Here is an 18,147-nt window from a genome sequence, read left to right on the forward strand (position 1 = left end):
AGGCTCTCCAAACAGCTGGATCCCCTGTTGATAGTTAATCCATATTTTAAATGGAGCCTGAAACAATAAAAGGAAACAAAGCCTCACTCTCTGAACCGTTGTGCTGTGGGATTGTTGCAGTTGTTTTTAAAACCGTCTTCATAAATCCATCTCCCTCGTCTCCTCCACCTTCACCTCCAACAAGCAGTGCAAAGAAGGGCTGCACGGTGGCACAGTGGTTAGCACTGCTGCCTCACAGTGCCAGGGACCTGGGTTCGATTCCTGCCCTTGGGTGAGTGTCTGTCGGGTTTGCATGTTCTCCCCGCGTCTGCGTGGGTTTCCTCCGGGCGCTCCGGTTTCCTCCTATAGTCCGAAAGACCTGCTGGCTCAGTGGATTGGCCATGCTAAATTGTCCCTTAGTGTCGCAAGATGTGTAGGTTAAAGGGATTAGCAGGGTAAATATCTGGCATTTTGGGGATAGGGTGGGGGTGGGATGAGTCGGAGAGTCGGTGCAGACCCCTTGGGCCGAATGGCCTCCTTCTGCACTGTAGGGATTCTGTGATTTTGCACCCATGTGTCCATGCATGCTCGTGGAAAACACAGGCACAAAAATCGCCCCCGTTGCCTTTGGTCCTCTCCACAATCTCCGTTCTTAATTCCATGACCACTGACTTCATCTCTCTCCTTGGCAACCGTCTGTGCCTGAATCAGACTGTTTGCAATCTCTGTGTCATGCTTGACACTGAGCTAGCTTCTCACCACATGTTCATGCCATCACCATGACTGAATCACCTGAATCTGCCCCCACATTGATTCATCTTCTTATCTATGCCTCTGTTATGCCTAGAATTGTTGGTGCCAATGCAATTCTGGCCAGCCTCCCATATTCTCCACTCAATAAAACTGAGGCCATCCAAAACTCTACGGCAAATGTCCCCACTAAAACCAAGTCCCATTCGCCCATTGCCCCTGTGCTCGCTGACCTGTATTGGACTCCAGCTAAGCAGATGATTTTCAAAATTCGCATCATTGTTTGCAAATCCCTCCTGAACCTCATGCCTCCCTCTACAGTGCAGAAGGGCGGCACGGTAGCACAGTGGTTAGCACTGCTGCTTCACAGCTCCAGGGTCCCGGGTTCGCTTCCCAGCTCGGGTCACTGTCCGTGTGGAGTTTGCACATTCTCCTCGTGTTTGCGTGGGTTTCCTCCGGGTGCTCCGGTTTCCTCCCACAGTCCAAAGATGTGCGGGTTAGGTTGATTGGCCAGGTTAAAATTGCCCCTGAGATGCGTGGATTAGCGGGTAAATATGTGGGGGTAGGGCCTGGGTGGGATTGTGGTCGGTGCAGACTCGATGGGCCGAATGGCCTCCTTCTGCACTGTAGGGTTTCTATGATTCTATGATTTCCGTACCCCTGTAATCTCCTCCAGCCCCAAAACCCTCCAAAATCTCCATGTTTCTCCAATTCTGGCAGATCACACATCCCCGATTTGAATCACTCCACCAATGGCAGTGTGTACCTTTTACTGCCAAGCCCTAAGCTTTGGAATACCTCACCCACCCCCCCCCCCCCCCCCAAACCTTTAACTGTTTTATCCTTATTTAAGGTTTTTTTTATTCATTCATGGGATATGGGCATTGCTGGCTGGCCAGCATTTATTGCCCTTCCCTAGTTCCCCTTTTTCAGAGGGCAGTTGAGAGTCACCCACATTGCTGTGGCTCTGGAGTCACATGTAGGCCAGACCAGGTAAGGACGGCAGATTTCCTTCCCTAAAGGGCATTAGTGAACCAGATGGGTTTTTCTGACAATCCAACAATGGTTTCAGGGTCATTAGTAGATCCTTAATTCCAGATTTTCTTTATTGAATTCAAATTCCACCATTTGCAAATGTGACTCAAATCGGGGATGTGCGATTGGCCAGAATTGGAGAAACAGGGAGATCTTGGAGGTTTCTGAGGCTGGAGGAGATTGGAACCATAGAACCCCTGTTGTACAGAAAGAGGCCATTCAGCCCATCGAGTCTGCACCAACAACAATCCCACCCAGGCCCTATCCCCATAATCCCTACATATTTACCTGCTAATCTCTCTAACCCTCATATTTACCCGCTAATCCCTCTAATCTATGCATCCCGGGACACTAAGGGGTAATTTAGCTTGGCCAATCAACCTAACCTGCACATCTTTGGACTGTGGGAGGAAACCGGAGCACCCGGAGGAAACCCACACAGACACAGGGAGAATGTGCAAACTCCGCACAGACAGTGACCCGAGCCGGGAATCGAACCCAGGTCCCTGGAGCTGTGAAGCAGCAGTGCTAACCACTGTGCTACCGTGCCGCCCGATTACAGAGGTACGGTGGGAAGGATGAGGCCCAGGACAGATTTGCAAACAAGGATGTGAATTTTTAAAAATCACCGGCTTAGCTGGATTCAAACCCGGGTCTCCAGCACATTAGCTGAGTTTCCGGATTAACATTGGATAAAAGCAAATTACTCCGGATACTGGAATCTGAACCCAAAAGAGAAAATGCTGGAAAATCTCAGCGGGTCTGGCAGCATCTGTAAGGAGAGAAAAGAGCTGACGTTTCGAGCACAGAGCTTTGACAAAGGATCATCTGGACTCGAAACGTCAGCTCTTTTCTCTCCTTACAGATGCTGCCAAACCTGCTGAGATTTTCCAGCATTTTCTCTTTTGGTTTTTGGATTAACAGTCTGCTGATAATACCACTTGGCCAGCGCCTCCCTGCTAAGGTCATCCTTAGAACCTTACCCTTGACCAATTTGACCTGACATTCTCCTTGTTAGCGTGGTGTCAAATTCTGTAAAACACTGCTTTGAAGTGCCTTGAAGTGTTTTATAGCGATGAACGCTCTAAATGAATCTAAATCGCTGTCTTCTATAAAATATGAAATGAATGGAGAGGAAGATTAAACTCATCCCAGCAGGTGAATCTGCAGACTGCATCTACGCCTCGGGGACTCATTTTGGTCCATCCAAACTTAATTTAATCGCCGTACTCAAACCCTGCACCTGAGATAAGCAAACAATTTATCTCCTTGTATGCAGCCGGCTTTTGAAAGGGTTGCGATAGACATTAACGTCATTGAGATGTGTTGGATCCATTCCCAAATTTGGAAGAGGAGTGGGTGGTAGAAATATTCATAACAAACTGATGCGCGTTATCATACACGAGGCGAGATGCTCGGGAAATAAAGGCTTTTATTTACTGTAATGAAGCAGCCAATAATTATATACACGATCCCAGACTGAAGGGGTCCCGGCCAGAGCAGGGACCTTTATACCTCTCCCAGGAGGCGGAGCCCGACTGGGATGTACCACAACACTACAGTACAAAGGTGTAACAACCCCACCCTAACCCCAACAGCAACAAGTAGCACAACCCAACAGTAACATATGTACATCCTTGTAGTACTGGCCAGCCCCTGGCTCAGTACTATCCAGTGGGAACCAACGATGGTTCACCACACAAACCAATGACAATGCCACAAGGGAAATCGCTAAAGCACAATAAAGCATTCAAATCACCTTTCGGTATGCAGAATTAAATAAAAAAATCCTGGGTCAGAAAGGATCTCCCCAGCTATATTTTAAATGTTTTTGCCTCTACTGCTCCCCTGATAGATTATTGAAATTTCTTCAGCAAATACATTTGTCCAATATCTGTTTTAAACCTACTTTACACCAATTTCCATTTATGTCCCCTGGTTCTGCTTTGCTGGCTTCATTGAAAGTAATTACCTGAGTATACTGCACTAATTAGGTGAATCAGTCTAAAAGCTTTGTGTTAGGTGGCAGCGAGACTATTCTTCAACACATTGTGTTCTCTTTAGTCATGTGAGAGACTCAAGATCCCTCTGGGATTTGGATATTTATGGCATTTCCTGAGCTGGGGCCTTAAAGAAACCCCACAAGAAAGGTTATTCCTGGACATCAGATACGCAAATATTTCTGACTCTTTTCTTCGCGGTGGAACCATAGAATCCCTACAGTGCAGAAGGAGACCATTTGGCCCATCGAGCCTGCACGGACAGCAATCCCAACCCAGGCCTTATCCCCATAACCCCACATATTTACCCTGCTCGTCCCCATGACACTAAGGGTCAATTGAGCATGGCTAATCCACCTATCCCGCACATCTTTGGACTATGGGAGGAAACCGGAGCACCCGGAGGAAACCCACGCAGACACGGGGAGAAACTCCACACAGACAGTGACCTGAGGCCAGAATTCAACCTGGATCCCTGGTGCTGTGAGGCAGCAGTGCCACCGTGCCGCCCCGAATAGATTGCTCCAATAAACTTAGTAAAGAATTCAGGATGTTCCTCTTTATCTGAGAGCCGTTAGAATGTGGAACTCATTAAAACAGGCGATGGCATGGATATTTTTACGGGAAAACTAGATAAGCACATGAGGGATAAAGAATAGAAGGTTGTGTTGATACGAATAAATGAGGAGAGGTGAGTCGGGGTTAGTGCAGGACATAAAGACCAGCATGAATGGGTCATAGAATCGTTACAGTGCAGAAGGAGCATTTAAGAAAGGATATATTAGCTTTGGAGGGGGTACAGAGAAGGTTCACCAGGTTGATTCCGGAGATGAGGGAGTTAGCTTATGAGGAGAGATTGAATAGACTGGGCCTGTACTCATTGGAGTTTAGAAGGTTGAGGGGAGATCTTATAGAGACATATAAGACAATGAAGGGGCTAGACAGGGTAGAAGCAGCGAGGTTATTTCCACTTACAATGGAAACAAGAACTAGAAGGCATAGCCTCAAAATACGGGGGAGTCAATTTAGAACAGAGTTGAGGAGGAACTTCTTCTCCCAGAGGGTAGTGAATCTTTGGAATTCTCTGCCCAATGAAGCAGTAGAGGCTACCTCGTTAAATGTGTTTAAGTCACAGATAAATAGATTTTTAACCATTAAGGGAATTAAGGGTTATGGGGAGCGGGCGGGTAAGTGGAACTGAACCCACTATCAGATCAGCCATGATCTTATTGAATGGCGGAGCAGGCTTGAGGGGCTAGATGGCCTACTCCTGCTCCTATTTCTTATGTTCTTATGAGCAAGTCTGCACTGACCACAATCCCACCCAGGCCCTATTCCCGTATCCCCTCATATATATCCTGCTAATCCCCCTGACATTAGGGTTAATTTAGTGTGGCCAATTAACGTAACCCGCACATGTTTGGACTGTGGGAGGAACTGGAGCACCAGGAGGAAACCCACGCGGACACGGGGACAACTCCACACAGGCAGTGACCGGAGGCCGGAATTGAACCCGGGTTGCTAACCACTGTGCCACCGTGTTGCCCCAAGTGGCCTGTTTCTGAGCTGTGAATTCAATGTGATGATCTGAAAACCATTACATAGAATCCTACAGTGCAGAAAAAGGCCATTCAGCCCATCGAGTCTGCACCGACCGCAATCCCACCCAGACCCTATCCTACATATTTACCCACTAATCCCTCTAACCTATGCATCCTGGGACACTAAGGGGCAATTTAGAATGGCCAATCAACCTAACCCGCACATCTTTGGACTGTGGGAAAAAACCGGAGCAAACCCACACAGACACAGGGAGAATGTGCTAACTCCACACAGACAGTGACCTGAGCTGGGAATCGAACCCAGCTCCCTGGAGCTGTGAAGCAGCAGTGCTAACCACTGTGCTACCGTGCCGCCCATATTTTGCTGAAATCAGAACATAAGGTGCTGGGGAAACTCAGCAGGTCTGGCAGCATCTGTGTGGAAGGAAACAGGGTTAACGTTTCGGGTCAAACTCATTTTTTTGCTGCCCTTTTTCGTGATGTTATGCAACAGCTTTCCCCAATTGTTTGCCTGTCTTCTGAATGTACCCCCTAATCCCTTTTGCATTTTTGGAATTTTCAAATCCCGCTTTCCAAATAATTCTATCTTTTCCCCAAAAACGCGGGCGGGTAAGTGGAACTGAACCCACTATCAGATCAGCCATGATCTTATTGAATGGCGGAGCAGGCTTGAGGGGCTAGATGGCCTCCTCCTGCTCAGATATTACCAGTTTTACAAATTCTTTCTTTGTGCAGCTGAAGATATGTCAATGGTTGGGTCAGCTTAATCAAGTTTTATTTTTGAATTCCAAAGAAAGTTTCCTGTCATATCCTCCCAGGTGTGGGGCAGATCCTGTTGATGTGAAGTATATGGGAAAAGGAATGCTTGAAAAGCAAAGGTTTGCAGGGATAGAGAGGGCAAGTATGACTATTCAAATAGCTCTTTCAAAGAGCTAACACAGGCATGATGGCCAGAATGGCCTGCCTCTGTACTGTGAACTGCATCAAAAGTTCCACAAGTCAGTCAGCAAAAATAATTTCCTTCACAACATTTTGCTTTTCTTTGCAAAGTGCACAAAGAACAATGATGAATGGTCAGGTGTCATCATGTGTTGTGATCAAGAATTATTTATCATGTTTACAGCACTTGGCAATTGCACTGCCCTTTGGCAGAACTACTCTGTCACATAACCACTTGTTCATTCCATCCTTCTTTATTCAATGTTATCTGCATGTAGTTTGATAAATTCCTGCAGAAATATATCAAACCCCGGCTTAGTTTTCCCTCTCAGAGTATGTGTTGGTCTTGTCTAGGGTGGGGATGACCTTATAGAAGTTGAGCGCCTTTACATTTCTTGCGATCCAACTTAAAGGTTGCCATTAAAGAGGAACCAAGGGCCCCATTTGAAAGGGACACCACTAATTTACTGTAACGACGGACCCCTCAAAACTTTATCAGAAACTTAGCTATTCAGATTAGAGTGAAATACCCAAGAGTGACAATGGGCTCCGATCCCCAATGTCCACAGCTCACAAAAAGACCAAAATGTAAGGACGGACACCATGCTCCCTCACTAAGGATATCTTGATGTGGACATGATCGCAAAAATAGGGGCAGGCAGTTGAGTCAATTGACCACTGCCTGGATCTGTTGATGGTCACTTTGGCTTGGCCCAGCTAGGAGCAGTCCCACATGGCGGCCCTCCGATCTCCCCTCCAGACTAGATGGGTGACCTTTGTTCCATGTGATTTGTTGGGATCTCTTTCTGATTGTCTGAGCTGATTATTGGCCATGGAGATTATACAGCCTCAGGAGGATCCAACCATTACTGTATAGCAGCGTAGTATCCCTACAGTGCAGAAGGAGGCCATTCGAGCCTGCACTGACAACAATCCCACGCAGACTTTATCCCCATAACCCCAGGTATTTACCTTGCTAATCCCCTTAACCTACACATCTTGGGACACTAAGGGGAAATTTAGCATGGCCAATCAACCTAACCGGCACATCATTGGAATGTGGGAGGAAACCGGAGGAAACCCATGCAGACACGGGGAGAGTGTGCAAACTCCACATAGGCAGCCACCCAAGGCCGGAATTGAACCCGGGTCCCTGGCGCTGTGAGGCAGCAATGCTAACCACGGTGCCACCATGCCGCCCATGATACAGAATCTGACACAGAAGTATACAAGATTGTCTCTGGGATAGCTAAATAGGCAAATATTCCACTGATCAGCACTGGCATGCTGCATCTTTAATAGAAATCATGAAAGCCATGAAAATAATCCTTTCAAGTGTAGATAAGATAACTGAAGTAAATTAAGAATAGCGGAAAATTCAAGTTTTAAAACTTGACTAATTCCTGAACTTCAAATTGCACATTTACGAGGAGGCAGGCTGTTTGGTTGCACCTGTTGGAATTTTATTTTAAAGGGTAGCTGACACTGTGAAGGGTGACCTCCTAATTACAATTAAATTGCTTTGATTCAAATCAGTTTTAGATTTGCACTACTCCAATGGCGATGAGGCGATGTGTGGCCAGTCGCATCATTTCATTATTTACTGACTAAAATGACAAAGTGCAAGGACAAACTAAAGAGCTGCGAAAGCATAGCTGTGGCTGGCGAATAAAGTTTCAGGTTTTTGGATCTTTGTGAGTCAGGGGCAAACTGCCATCATCACTCAGAGCTGACTGTGTGTAATAACTCCACGGAGGCGAAAAGTCCCGTCACTAAGTTACTTTATTTACACCATACATCTGTACACAGCCAGCTCTCCAGTTGCTCCCTGCTGAATGCAGGCTGGGAGTCTGACACACCTGCTTTAAATAGGGAGCATGAGGCTCCCTGATTTAACCATCGATTAGGGCTCATCAGGCAGTTCATACTCTAGCAAGCCAACCTCATTACCCTGGCTGAAGTCATCACACTGTGTGTGTTCCTCCTCATGTTTCCCCCCCATCCCCCCACCTTTCCCTCCTGCTCCACAGCTACTTCCTCCTTGTCACCTTCTCCTCGTTCCTCTTCAACCACCACCTTTTTGTCCCTGTTCTCCTCCCTCTTCTCACCCACTTCTTTGCTTCTCCAATTCCAGTGTCCCTCAAAGCCTCTTCTTCCCCTTTCCCCACTGCATTCTATTCTATCCCGCTCCTGCCTCTGTCACTCACTGAGCCAAGCACGAATTCCTTCACTGCTGGCTGCCTCTGGTAGTCAAGGCACGGGTGTAGGTCATTAGCAACTTACCTAATTCATAAATCATGGTTTCCAATACATCATTTCTATGCAAGAGCCATCGCTTTCTCAGCAGATACGAGTATTATCTGTCCCATTCTCTGGTGCTGAATTATACAAGTGTCACTATTTGACATAACATGATTAACTGGTAGTGCTTGATGCATACATGGATAGCATCAAGCTATTATTTATATAATTATATTTAAGAATTGAACAGTTTGAGTGAAATGTTTGGAGAGGAAGTAAAACTGTGGGTTTATTTTGTTTGGTTTCTCTTTCTCCAACTTTCCCTGGATTTATGCTGAGTAGATTCCACAGGTACCATCTAGACACCCAACTGTTCTTCATGTGCAAGCCTTCGCATTGAGGTCCAGTAGCTTGTTCAATCAGGGGGCTGAATGGTTTGACAGCCAAGGGAGAATCACTCCTAACCCACATCCACACACTTATGCCAATGGAATAGGGTCACATTGGATTAGTGGGCCTGTGTTATCGGGGGCGGTTGGCCAAGCTAGGACTTTATTCCTTGGAACATAGGAGAATGGGAGGTGACCTTATTGAGGTGTATAAAATCATGAGGAGCAGAGATAGGATGAACGCACATGGGGCGGGATTTTACGGCCTCACTTGTACCGAAACCCTAAAATCCCGCACGAGGTCAATGGACCTTTCCATAGTCTGCCCTTCGCCTGCTCCGATTCCCGTGGCGGACACGACAGTATAATTCCAGCCATAGTCTTCTTTCCCAGGGAAGGGGAATTGAAAACTAGCGGGCGTAGGTTTAAGGTAAGAGGGGAAAGATTTAAAAGGGATCTGAGGGGCAACTTCTTCACGCAGAGGGTGGTGCGTGAATGGAATGAGCTGCCAGAGAAAGTGGTTGAGGCAGGTACAATAGCAACATTTAAAAAATATTTGGATAAGTACATGGATGGGAAAGGATTAAACAGATATAAGCCAAACGTGGGCAATTGGGACTAGCTGTGGGGGAACCATGGTTGGCATGGACCAGTTGGGCTGAAGGGCCTGTTTTCATGCTGTGTTGCTCTATTACTGTATGACATGCAGTAACCTTTGATAACTTTCATCTCCCTTTCCCAAGGATACTCAGGTTACATGTCACTCTCCAACTGGCACCCTATCTGAGATGCACAAACTTAGGATTGCCATTCATTCTGGTGGCTTCATGGAATCATAGAATCCCTACAGTGCAAAAGAAGGCCATTCGGCATCAAGACTGCACTGACTCTCTGACAGAGTATCTTACCCAGTCCCTCTCCCCTGCCCTTTCCCCGCAACCCACATACACTTACCATGGCTAATCCATCTAACCTACACATCTTGGGACACTAAGGGACAATTTAGCATGGCCAATCCACCTAACCTGGACAACTTTGGAGTGTGGAAGGAAACCGGAGCGCCCGGAGGAAACCCACGCAGACAAGGGGAGAACAGGCAAACTCCACACGGGCAGTCACCCAAGGCCGGAATTGAACGCGGGTCCCTGGCGCTGTGAGGCAGCAGTGCTAACCACTGTGCCAAAAGGCCGCACCAGTCTCGGCTTCTAAGTCACATTGGTCAGAGCTTCACCCGACAATGTATTCACTGAATAGAGCTTTGAGTAACTTGCCAATTTTTGGCTTCAATTATAAATTTCCCAAGTAACACATTGGATATGAAAAGCTTTGGGAGGGAAATGATAACGGTTTAGGTAAGTACATGTCTTTCTTTATCTCCACCTTGCCTTGTTGACCATCCACAAAACCAGCCTCCGTTGCTGTGCTTTTGACCATCCCATAATTTCAATCTGTCTTCACACATTAAGTCCCTCATCATTCTGCCCAACCTCTTTGAAGAGCCCTTCTTAATGTGAACATCATTCTTCAAGTGCATTTTGATTAGCTAAGAGTTTAATTTTACTTTCAAGGTCTAAAATGATTTGTACGCTAAGAAAGCTGAGATTATCATGTTATAATTGTTATTAAATTGATTCAACCTAAAAGTTTTTAATTGCATTAATAACCTGTCTAAATGAAGCTGAATAGATAGAATCCTACAGTGCAGAAGGAGGCCATTCGGCCCACCGGGTCTGCACCGACCACAGCCCCACCTAGGCCCTATTCCCATAATCCCATGCATTTACCTAGTTAGTCCCCCTGACGCTAAGAGGCAATTTAGCATGGCCAATCCACCTAATCTGTACATTTCTGGACTGTGGGAGGAAACTGGAGCACCCGAAAGAAACCCAAGCAGACGTGGGGAGAATGTGCAAACTTCACACAGACAGTGACCCAAGGAATCGAACCCGGGTCCCTCACTGCTGTGAGGCAGCAGTGCTAACCACTGTGCCACCACGCCGTAGTTAAGGGAAAGTTAGATAAGCGCATGAGTTAGAAGGGATTGGGTAAAAGGTTGCGAAAGTGTAAGATGGGTGGAGATACATAGAGAGTGTAAAGACCAGCATTGACTTGTTGGGCTGAATGGCCTGTTGCTATGCTGAAAATCCTCTATAATTTTAATTCACACGCTGATTGCTGGTGGTGGGATTTGCAAGTTTGTGCTTGTTAAATTACAAGAAGTCATTGCTTTGAGAGTACGTTGTAGGGAGAGTCAATTTGTATTGAACAGCTCATTGAACCTGCCTATTACATTGACACAGGGAGACGTTCCGAGGACCAGTTTACAGATGGAATTTGGAGATGGGACTGCAGTAACCTACTCTAACCTCAGCTCAGTTGAAGGAGGGATCAAACACATCTACAAGCACGGTGGAATCTATCGCGTCGTCGCTCAAGCATGGAACAGTCTGGGATCCACCCAAGCCATCCTCTTCCTGCATGTAACGTGTAGGTCAAGATAAAAACATGCCACAGAAAGTGCAAATGCTAGAAATACACAGGAATGTCAGCATAGTGCTTGAAGACCGGTTTAGATTAACTGGGTCAAGTGGCCAGTTTCTGTGCTTTAGATTCCATAGTAAGAAGTCTCACGACACCAGGTTAAAGTTCAACAGGTTTATTTGGAATCACGAGCTTTTGGAGCACTGCTCCTTCATCATGTGGGTCCCACCCCTTAGATTCCATAGCACCAGGTATACCTAACAACGAGGTATCAACCTGGTGAAGCTATGACACAGGACTACTTAACGTTTAATAGAATAACATTAATAACATTGATATTTAAATTGCATCTGACTGAATGTAATTTGTCAGTCTGTGTTGTGTATTATAAGGCAAGATAGCCTGTGACTTTGATTAAATGTTCTGTGATTTTGTCTCTGACAATCTGTAATTTTAAGTAGACTTTAATAGGGGTTTTTGAACATGTTCTGAAATAAAATTGTGATTGCATTTAAATCCAGTGGAATAAGCCACCAGCTTACTGAGCTCACTGTCTGCCTATTGGTGATCATGGCTTAGTGAGTTTTTCACATTCATAGAATCCCTGCAGTGCAGGAGGAGGCCATTCGGCCCATCGAGCCTGCACCAACATCGATCCCTTCCAGGCCCTATCCCCATACTGTTCCAGGCATAGCTAGGGTGTAGAGAAAGATCAACTTAATGCGAGGTAGGTCCATTCAAAAATCTGATTGGCAGCAGGGAAGAAGCTGTTCTTGAGTTGGTTGGTAAGTGTCCTCAGACTTTTGTATCTTTTTCCCAATGGAAGAATGTGGAAAAGAGAATGTTCGGGGTGCGTAAGGTCTTTAATTATACTGGCTGCTTTTCCGAGGCAGCAGGAAATGTACAGAGAGTCAATGGATGGGAGGCTGGTTTGCTTAATGGACTGGGCTTCGTTCATGACCCATTGTAGTTTCCTGCGGTCTTGGACAGAGCAGGAGTCATACCAAGCTGTGACGCAACCAGAAAGGGTGCTTTCTATGGTGCATTAGTTGCCTATGCCCGAAGCTCTGGTGATCTCCCCTGCATCTTTACCTCTCCCTTCTCCTTTAGGAATGCTCCTTAAAACATACTTCCCCTGTTTTGATATCTCCTCTCCACAAAGTGCTCAGGGGTGGTTTACTGCGTCAAAGGTAACATACAAGTCTTTGTTGTTGAGTGGTACAAGTCTCCAAATAGGTCAATGTGGGCCCCCTGAGGGAAATCAGGGAAGCATCCTTGGCCAAGGAAGAAAAGGGACCGATCCCGTACCCCTTCACCCACGACCTATCCAGAAGACACGGGGACTGGGTCAGTGCCAGAGAAGTACCCGGGGCGGCAATGGTGGTCGCCTGTCCCCATGCTGAGTTGGTTCTCTGTCGCTGAGGACCTGGCGGGCATGTGGGCGCAATGTTGGCAATAACCAACCAGGGTTACAGTTCCTCAGTCTCGCTCGACAGAGACTGCAGGAATGGGCAGTTTGGGAAATGGAGCTGTCACACCGCTCCCCTGGAGGGCAGTCAGAGAAATCATAGAAACTTTACAGTGCAGAAGGAGGCCATTTGGCCCATCGAGCCTTGCACCAACAACAATCCCGCCTAAGTCTTACCCCTGTAACCCCACATATTTAGCCCGCTAATCCCTCTAACCTGTGCATTGTGGGCACCAAGGGTCAATTTAGCATGGCCAATGCACCTAACCTGCACACCTATGGAGTGTGAGAGGAAACTGAAGCACCTAGAGAAAGCCCACGCGGACATGGGGAGAACATGCAAACTCCACACAGGCAGTCACTCAAGTCAGGAATCGAACCCGGTCCCTGGCATTGTGAGGCAGCAGTGCTAACCACTGTGCCACCGTGCCGCTCCTCGGAAATAGAGCTGGAGGTGTTGCAGCAGTTAGTGCTCCATCTAACTCTCGCAGTGTTTGATATCTGTCCAAAACAAAGAAATGCACGGCAATGCACAACAAAACTGCAAACCCCTGAAAGTGACCAGGCAGCTTAATATTCCAGACAGTCAATTTTGATTCTTGTTTTTTTTTATGGAGGCTAGCAGACTTGCTGTGCATCCCTAGAATTTGCAATAATTTTAAGTCAACTTCTCTCAGCTTCATGAGCGCAAAAGACACCGCACCAAAAGAAAGAGCAATATTCTGATCACTTTTAGTTTTGTCACATAGGTGTAAATTGAGTGAGGTGGATACACAGCGAGACCTTGGAGTCCTCATGCATCAGTTAGCGAAAGTAAGCGCGCAGGTGCAGCAGGCAGTAAAGAAGGCAAATGGTACATTGGCCTTCATAGCGAGAGGATTTGCATATAGGGATAAGGATGTTTTACTGTAATTGCACAGAACATTGGTGAGGCCACATCTGGAGTATTGTGTGTAGTTTTATTGTCCTTATCTGAACAAGGATGTCCTTGCTATAGAGGGAGTACTGTGAAAGTTTACCAGGCTGATTCCTGGGATGGCAGGTCTGTCATATGACGAGGGACTAAGTCAGTTAGGATTGTATTCACTAACATTTAGAAGAGTGAGAGGGGAGCTCATAGAAACGTATAAAATTCTAACAGGGTTAGACAGGGTAGATTCAGAAAGAATGTTCCCAATGGTAGGGGAATCCATAACTAGGGTCAGAGTTTGAGGATAAGAGGTAAATCTTTTAGGATTGAGGTGAGGGGAAATTCCTTCACCCAGAGGGTGGTGAATGTGTGGAATTCACCACTACAGAATGTAGTTGAGGTCAAAACGTTGTCTGATTTCGAGAAGAACTTAGATATAGCTCTTGGGGCTAAGGGAATCAAGGGAATTGGGGGGGCGGGGGGAAGGGGGGATCAGGATATTGAGTTTGAAGATCAGCCATGATCAAAATGAATGGCGGAGCAGGCTCGAAGGGCCGAATGGCCTACTCTTGTTCCTATTTTCTATGTTTCTATGTTACATTACCTTCCGATTGCTGTTGTAAAACTTGGTGCAGAATCAATGAGAGGATCTTAAGATATTTTGTCTCCTTCCCTTCCCCCCCAGGTCACATTGAACATGTGCATTTAACGTTACCTTACGTGGCGATCACCAATCAGGTGGTGAATATGACTGCAGTAGTATGGCCCAGTCCCGCTGGTACACTCACCTACTTCTGGTGGCTCGAAAACAAGACCGAGGTTAGTGAACATTACTGGGAGCTTTAACACCCAGCACATGGCTACCTGGCAATTAGATAGCAGTCAGATGCCACCACAGCCTGTTATCTCAGGACTTCTCTACCTCATGGAACTATGGTCGCTCAAACATTGAGTACATTCAAGAATAAGATCAGTAGATTTTTGGACACTAAGGAATGGAAGAATATGACGATAGAATACACAAGTGCAGCTTAGGTAGAAGATCAGCCATGATACCAATGAATGGAGATGCAGACTTGAGATGTTGAATGACCTATGCCTGTTCTAAACTCCTGTCTCTTAGTTATATGGTCATATACTGGTTATTTTACTGGTCTAGTAACCCTGAGGCCTAGACTATCGATCCAGGGACATTGGCCAGAATCTTACTGCCCCGTCCACCACAGGAATCGGAGCAGGCGAGGGGCAGAGCATAGGAAGGTCCATGGACCTCGGGTGGGATTTTACGTTTTCGGGATGAGCGAGGCCATAAAATACCGTCCATTAGTTCAAACCCTGCCATGGTAGCTGGGGAATTTGAATTCCGCAAATTAAACAAACCCAGAGTCAAAAGCTAGTGTTAATAACGCTGACCATGGAAAAGCTCAGATAGTTCACGCATGTCTTTCAGGGAAGGGAACCTACCTTACTTATCTTGGCCTGGTCTGGTATGTGACTGCAGATCCACAACAACGTGGTTGACTTTGAAATGGTCTCGCAGGTTACTCAACTGTACCAAAACGGCAATGGTTGTGACAGTACAAGGGCTTGGCTCACCACCAATTTCTCAAGGGCAATTAGGGACGGGCAATGATTGCTGGAGCAAAGTTCACATCTCGTGAAAGAATAAAATAACAACCTTTCTTGCGGCAGAGACAATTGCGCCATTTGAAAAGGATCTAGATGAGGAGATTATAGAGAAGGCAAGAGAGAAAAGGACAGAAGAAATGGAATTAGGATAGACAATCCTGACTGTCCAAGCTGAGGAGCTGCAAAAATGGTAGAGATTTGTTCTTCTCCTCTGCTCTGCTTCACGCCAACATTAGACCTCATCTGAACATCACGGGGAAAAGGTGTTCTGTCCACTGTGTGTCTGAGCATCCAGTCCCACATTCGATGGAGCGAGTTGCCTAAATGTCTTTATTCAAGAGATGTGTCAGGACTCTCTCCATTACCCCTGTCAGTTATTCTGTGTCTAAATGTACACCTGTGTCTGTCATTCAGGCTGATAAGAGCTTTGAGAGCTTTGCTGTATAAATGAGATTTGGCAACCAAAGGAAGAGCTGACTGTTTAAAATAGGTCAAACTGCGACTTTCCATTTTATGTCCTTCAGGTGTACCGCTTGCAAGAGTTGCATTGAAGAGGCAAGCCACTGTGATATTGTGTTAATAACAGTAAATGGCCTACTATCACCTTGTAGGTTTTAGTGCATTATAACATCCTCCTTGCTGTATGCTTCGTGGCATAGATCAGCTCATGGTGTTTTCTTCAATTCCTGTTCCATTATGCTGATCTTTCTCATTTCTTGTTGTTTATTGCAGCCCATCATTACCCTGGAGGAGAACGTCTCCTTTACATTCTCCACAGAGGGGATATGTAGTGTCACGGTGCAGGTGTCTGCCGGGAATTCTATCCTGCAAGACATAAAGAGTATAGCTGTATTTGGTGAGAGCAAAAAGCACACTGTTTTATGGATGCCATTACGGATGCAATAGGCGCATAGCAAAGAAATACTTCTTTCGATAGTTCAACACTTCTCCACGCTCATTTTATCCCCTGTGGTCTCTTCACTATTATAGAAATTCCCTTCGTCGTTGGACAAAAATATAAATTAACAATTGCTTCACATCATCCCCCTCTTACTTCCTTCTGGAACAAGAATTACCAAAGGAAGATTTATCTCTCAATGCTGCCAAAATTTCAGGCAGGCCAGGGGGGAAAATACAGGGCAAAGGACCCCTTTTTTTTTTGCCAAATCATTTTAACGTTGGTCGGGTTTTCTGCTGTAACTTTTGTCGGACGCCGGAATCATCTGCCCAAATATGGGCTCAGTAAGAAGTCTCACAACACCAGGTTAAAGTCCAACAGGTTTATTTGGTAGCAAATAAATTTGCTACCAAATAAACCTGTTGGACTTTAACCTGGTGTTGTGAGACTTCTTACTGTGCTCACCCCAGTCCAACGCCGGCATCTCCACAAATATGGGCTAGCAGATGGGGCGGCACGGTGGCACAGTGGTTAGCACTGCTGCCTCACAGTGCCAAGGATCCGGGTTCGATTCCAGGCTTGGGTCACTGTCTGTGTGGAGTTCACACATTCTCCCCGTGTCTGCGTGGGTTTCCTCTGGGTGCTCCGGTTTCCTCCCACAGTCCGAAAGGTGCGCTTGTTCGGTGCTTTGGCCATGCTAAATTCTCCCTCAGTCATAGGGTCATGGAGGTTTACAGCATGGAAACGGGCCCTTCAGCACAACTTGTCCATGCCGGCCAGTTTTTACCACTAAGATATTCCCAATTGCCCACATTTGACGCATATCCCTCTATACCCATCTGACCCATGTAACTGTCTAAATGCTTTTTAAAAGACAAAATTGTACCCGCCTCTACTACTGCCTCTGGCAGCTTGTTCCAGACACCCTCCACCCTCTGAGTGAAACAATTGTCCCTCCGGATCCTTTTGTATCTCTCCCCTCTCACCTTAAACGTATGCCCTCTAGTTTTAGATTCCCCTACCTTTGGGAAAAGGTGTTGACTATCTACCTTATGTATGCCCCTCATTATTTTATAGACTTCTATAAGATCACCCCAAGTCTCGTACGCTCCAGGGAAAAAAGTCCCAGTCATTACTCTCAATGTACCCGAACAGGTGCCGGAGTGTGGCAACAAGGGGATTTTCACAGTAACTTCATTGCAGTGTTAATGTAAGCCTATTTGTGACACAAGTAAATAAACTTTAAAAAAAAACAGATTGCATGGAGTTAGGTAGTGGTTGTTTGACATTGCGGATTATAATTTCTGTCATTGTGCCCTCCGTAATGCTGAACCTCGCTCACATCTGTATCAAACAGCTGTCTAGCCGTCGCTGCGGAATAGGAATGATAGAAGTAACTTTGAACAGTCGCAGCTGACACTTTGATGGAAAGGGAGGATTCACTGTTATTTCCGTTCTTGCTGAGTTTACAGTTTGCTCGTGGAAACAGCAGTCAGGACACAATTGGGAATGCTGCCCAGCCCTCTCAAGCTCGTGCAGATGTTCGAGTCCTCCAGCAGCGTGCTATTCTCCCTTCACCTTGGGATAAGCTCCCAAACAGAGGCAGCAACATCATTCGGAACTCACCCTGAGGCTGACACGTCCGAACATTGCTAAGGATGGCTGCCAGGTCACTTGGATCTGTGGCAGTCCCCCCCCCCCTACTGCCATACTTACACCAGCAATCTGGGGGGTTGGTGGTGTAGTGGCATTGTCATTGGAATGGTAATCCAGTAGAGTGAGAATAATCCTCCGGGGACCCGGATTTGAATCCCACCACAGCAGATAGTGAAATTTGAATTCAATAACCACCTGGAATTAAAATTC

At 46.3% G+C, this 18,147-nt stretch overlaps 1 protein-coding gene across 1 annotated transcript in view; it reads left to right on the forward strand.

The window, feature by feature from the left end:
- Positions 1 to 18,147, forward strand: part of LOC144500847 (VPS10 domain-containing receptor SorCS1-like) — an 868,860-nt gene that overhangs the window by 799,187 nt on the left and 51,526 nt on the right. The window contains exons 19-21 of the mRNA XM_078224322.1: positions 11,196 to 11,382; positions 14,440 to 14,573; positions 16,116 to 16,239. Of these exons, the coding sequence (XP_078080448.1) occupies positions 11,196 to 11,382; positions 14,440 to 14,573; positions 16,116 to 16,239 (445 nt within the window). The remainder of the gene's footprint in view (positions 1 to 11,195; positions 11,383 to 14,439; positions 14,574 to 16,115; positions 16,240 to 18,147) is intronic.

This window comes from Mustelus asterias, chromosome 11, assembly GCF_964213995.1.
Source record: "Mustelus asterias chromosome 11, sMusAst1.hap1.1, whole genome shotgun sequence".
In the NCBI taxonomy this organism is placed as follows: domain Eukaryota; kingdom Metazoa; phylum Chordata; class Chondrichthyes; order Carcharhiniformes; family Triakidae; genus Mustelus; species Mustelus asterias.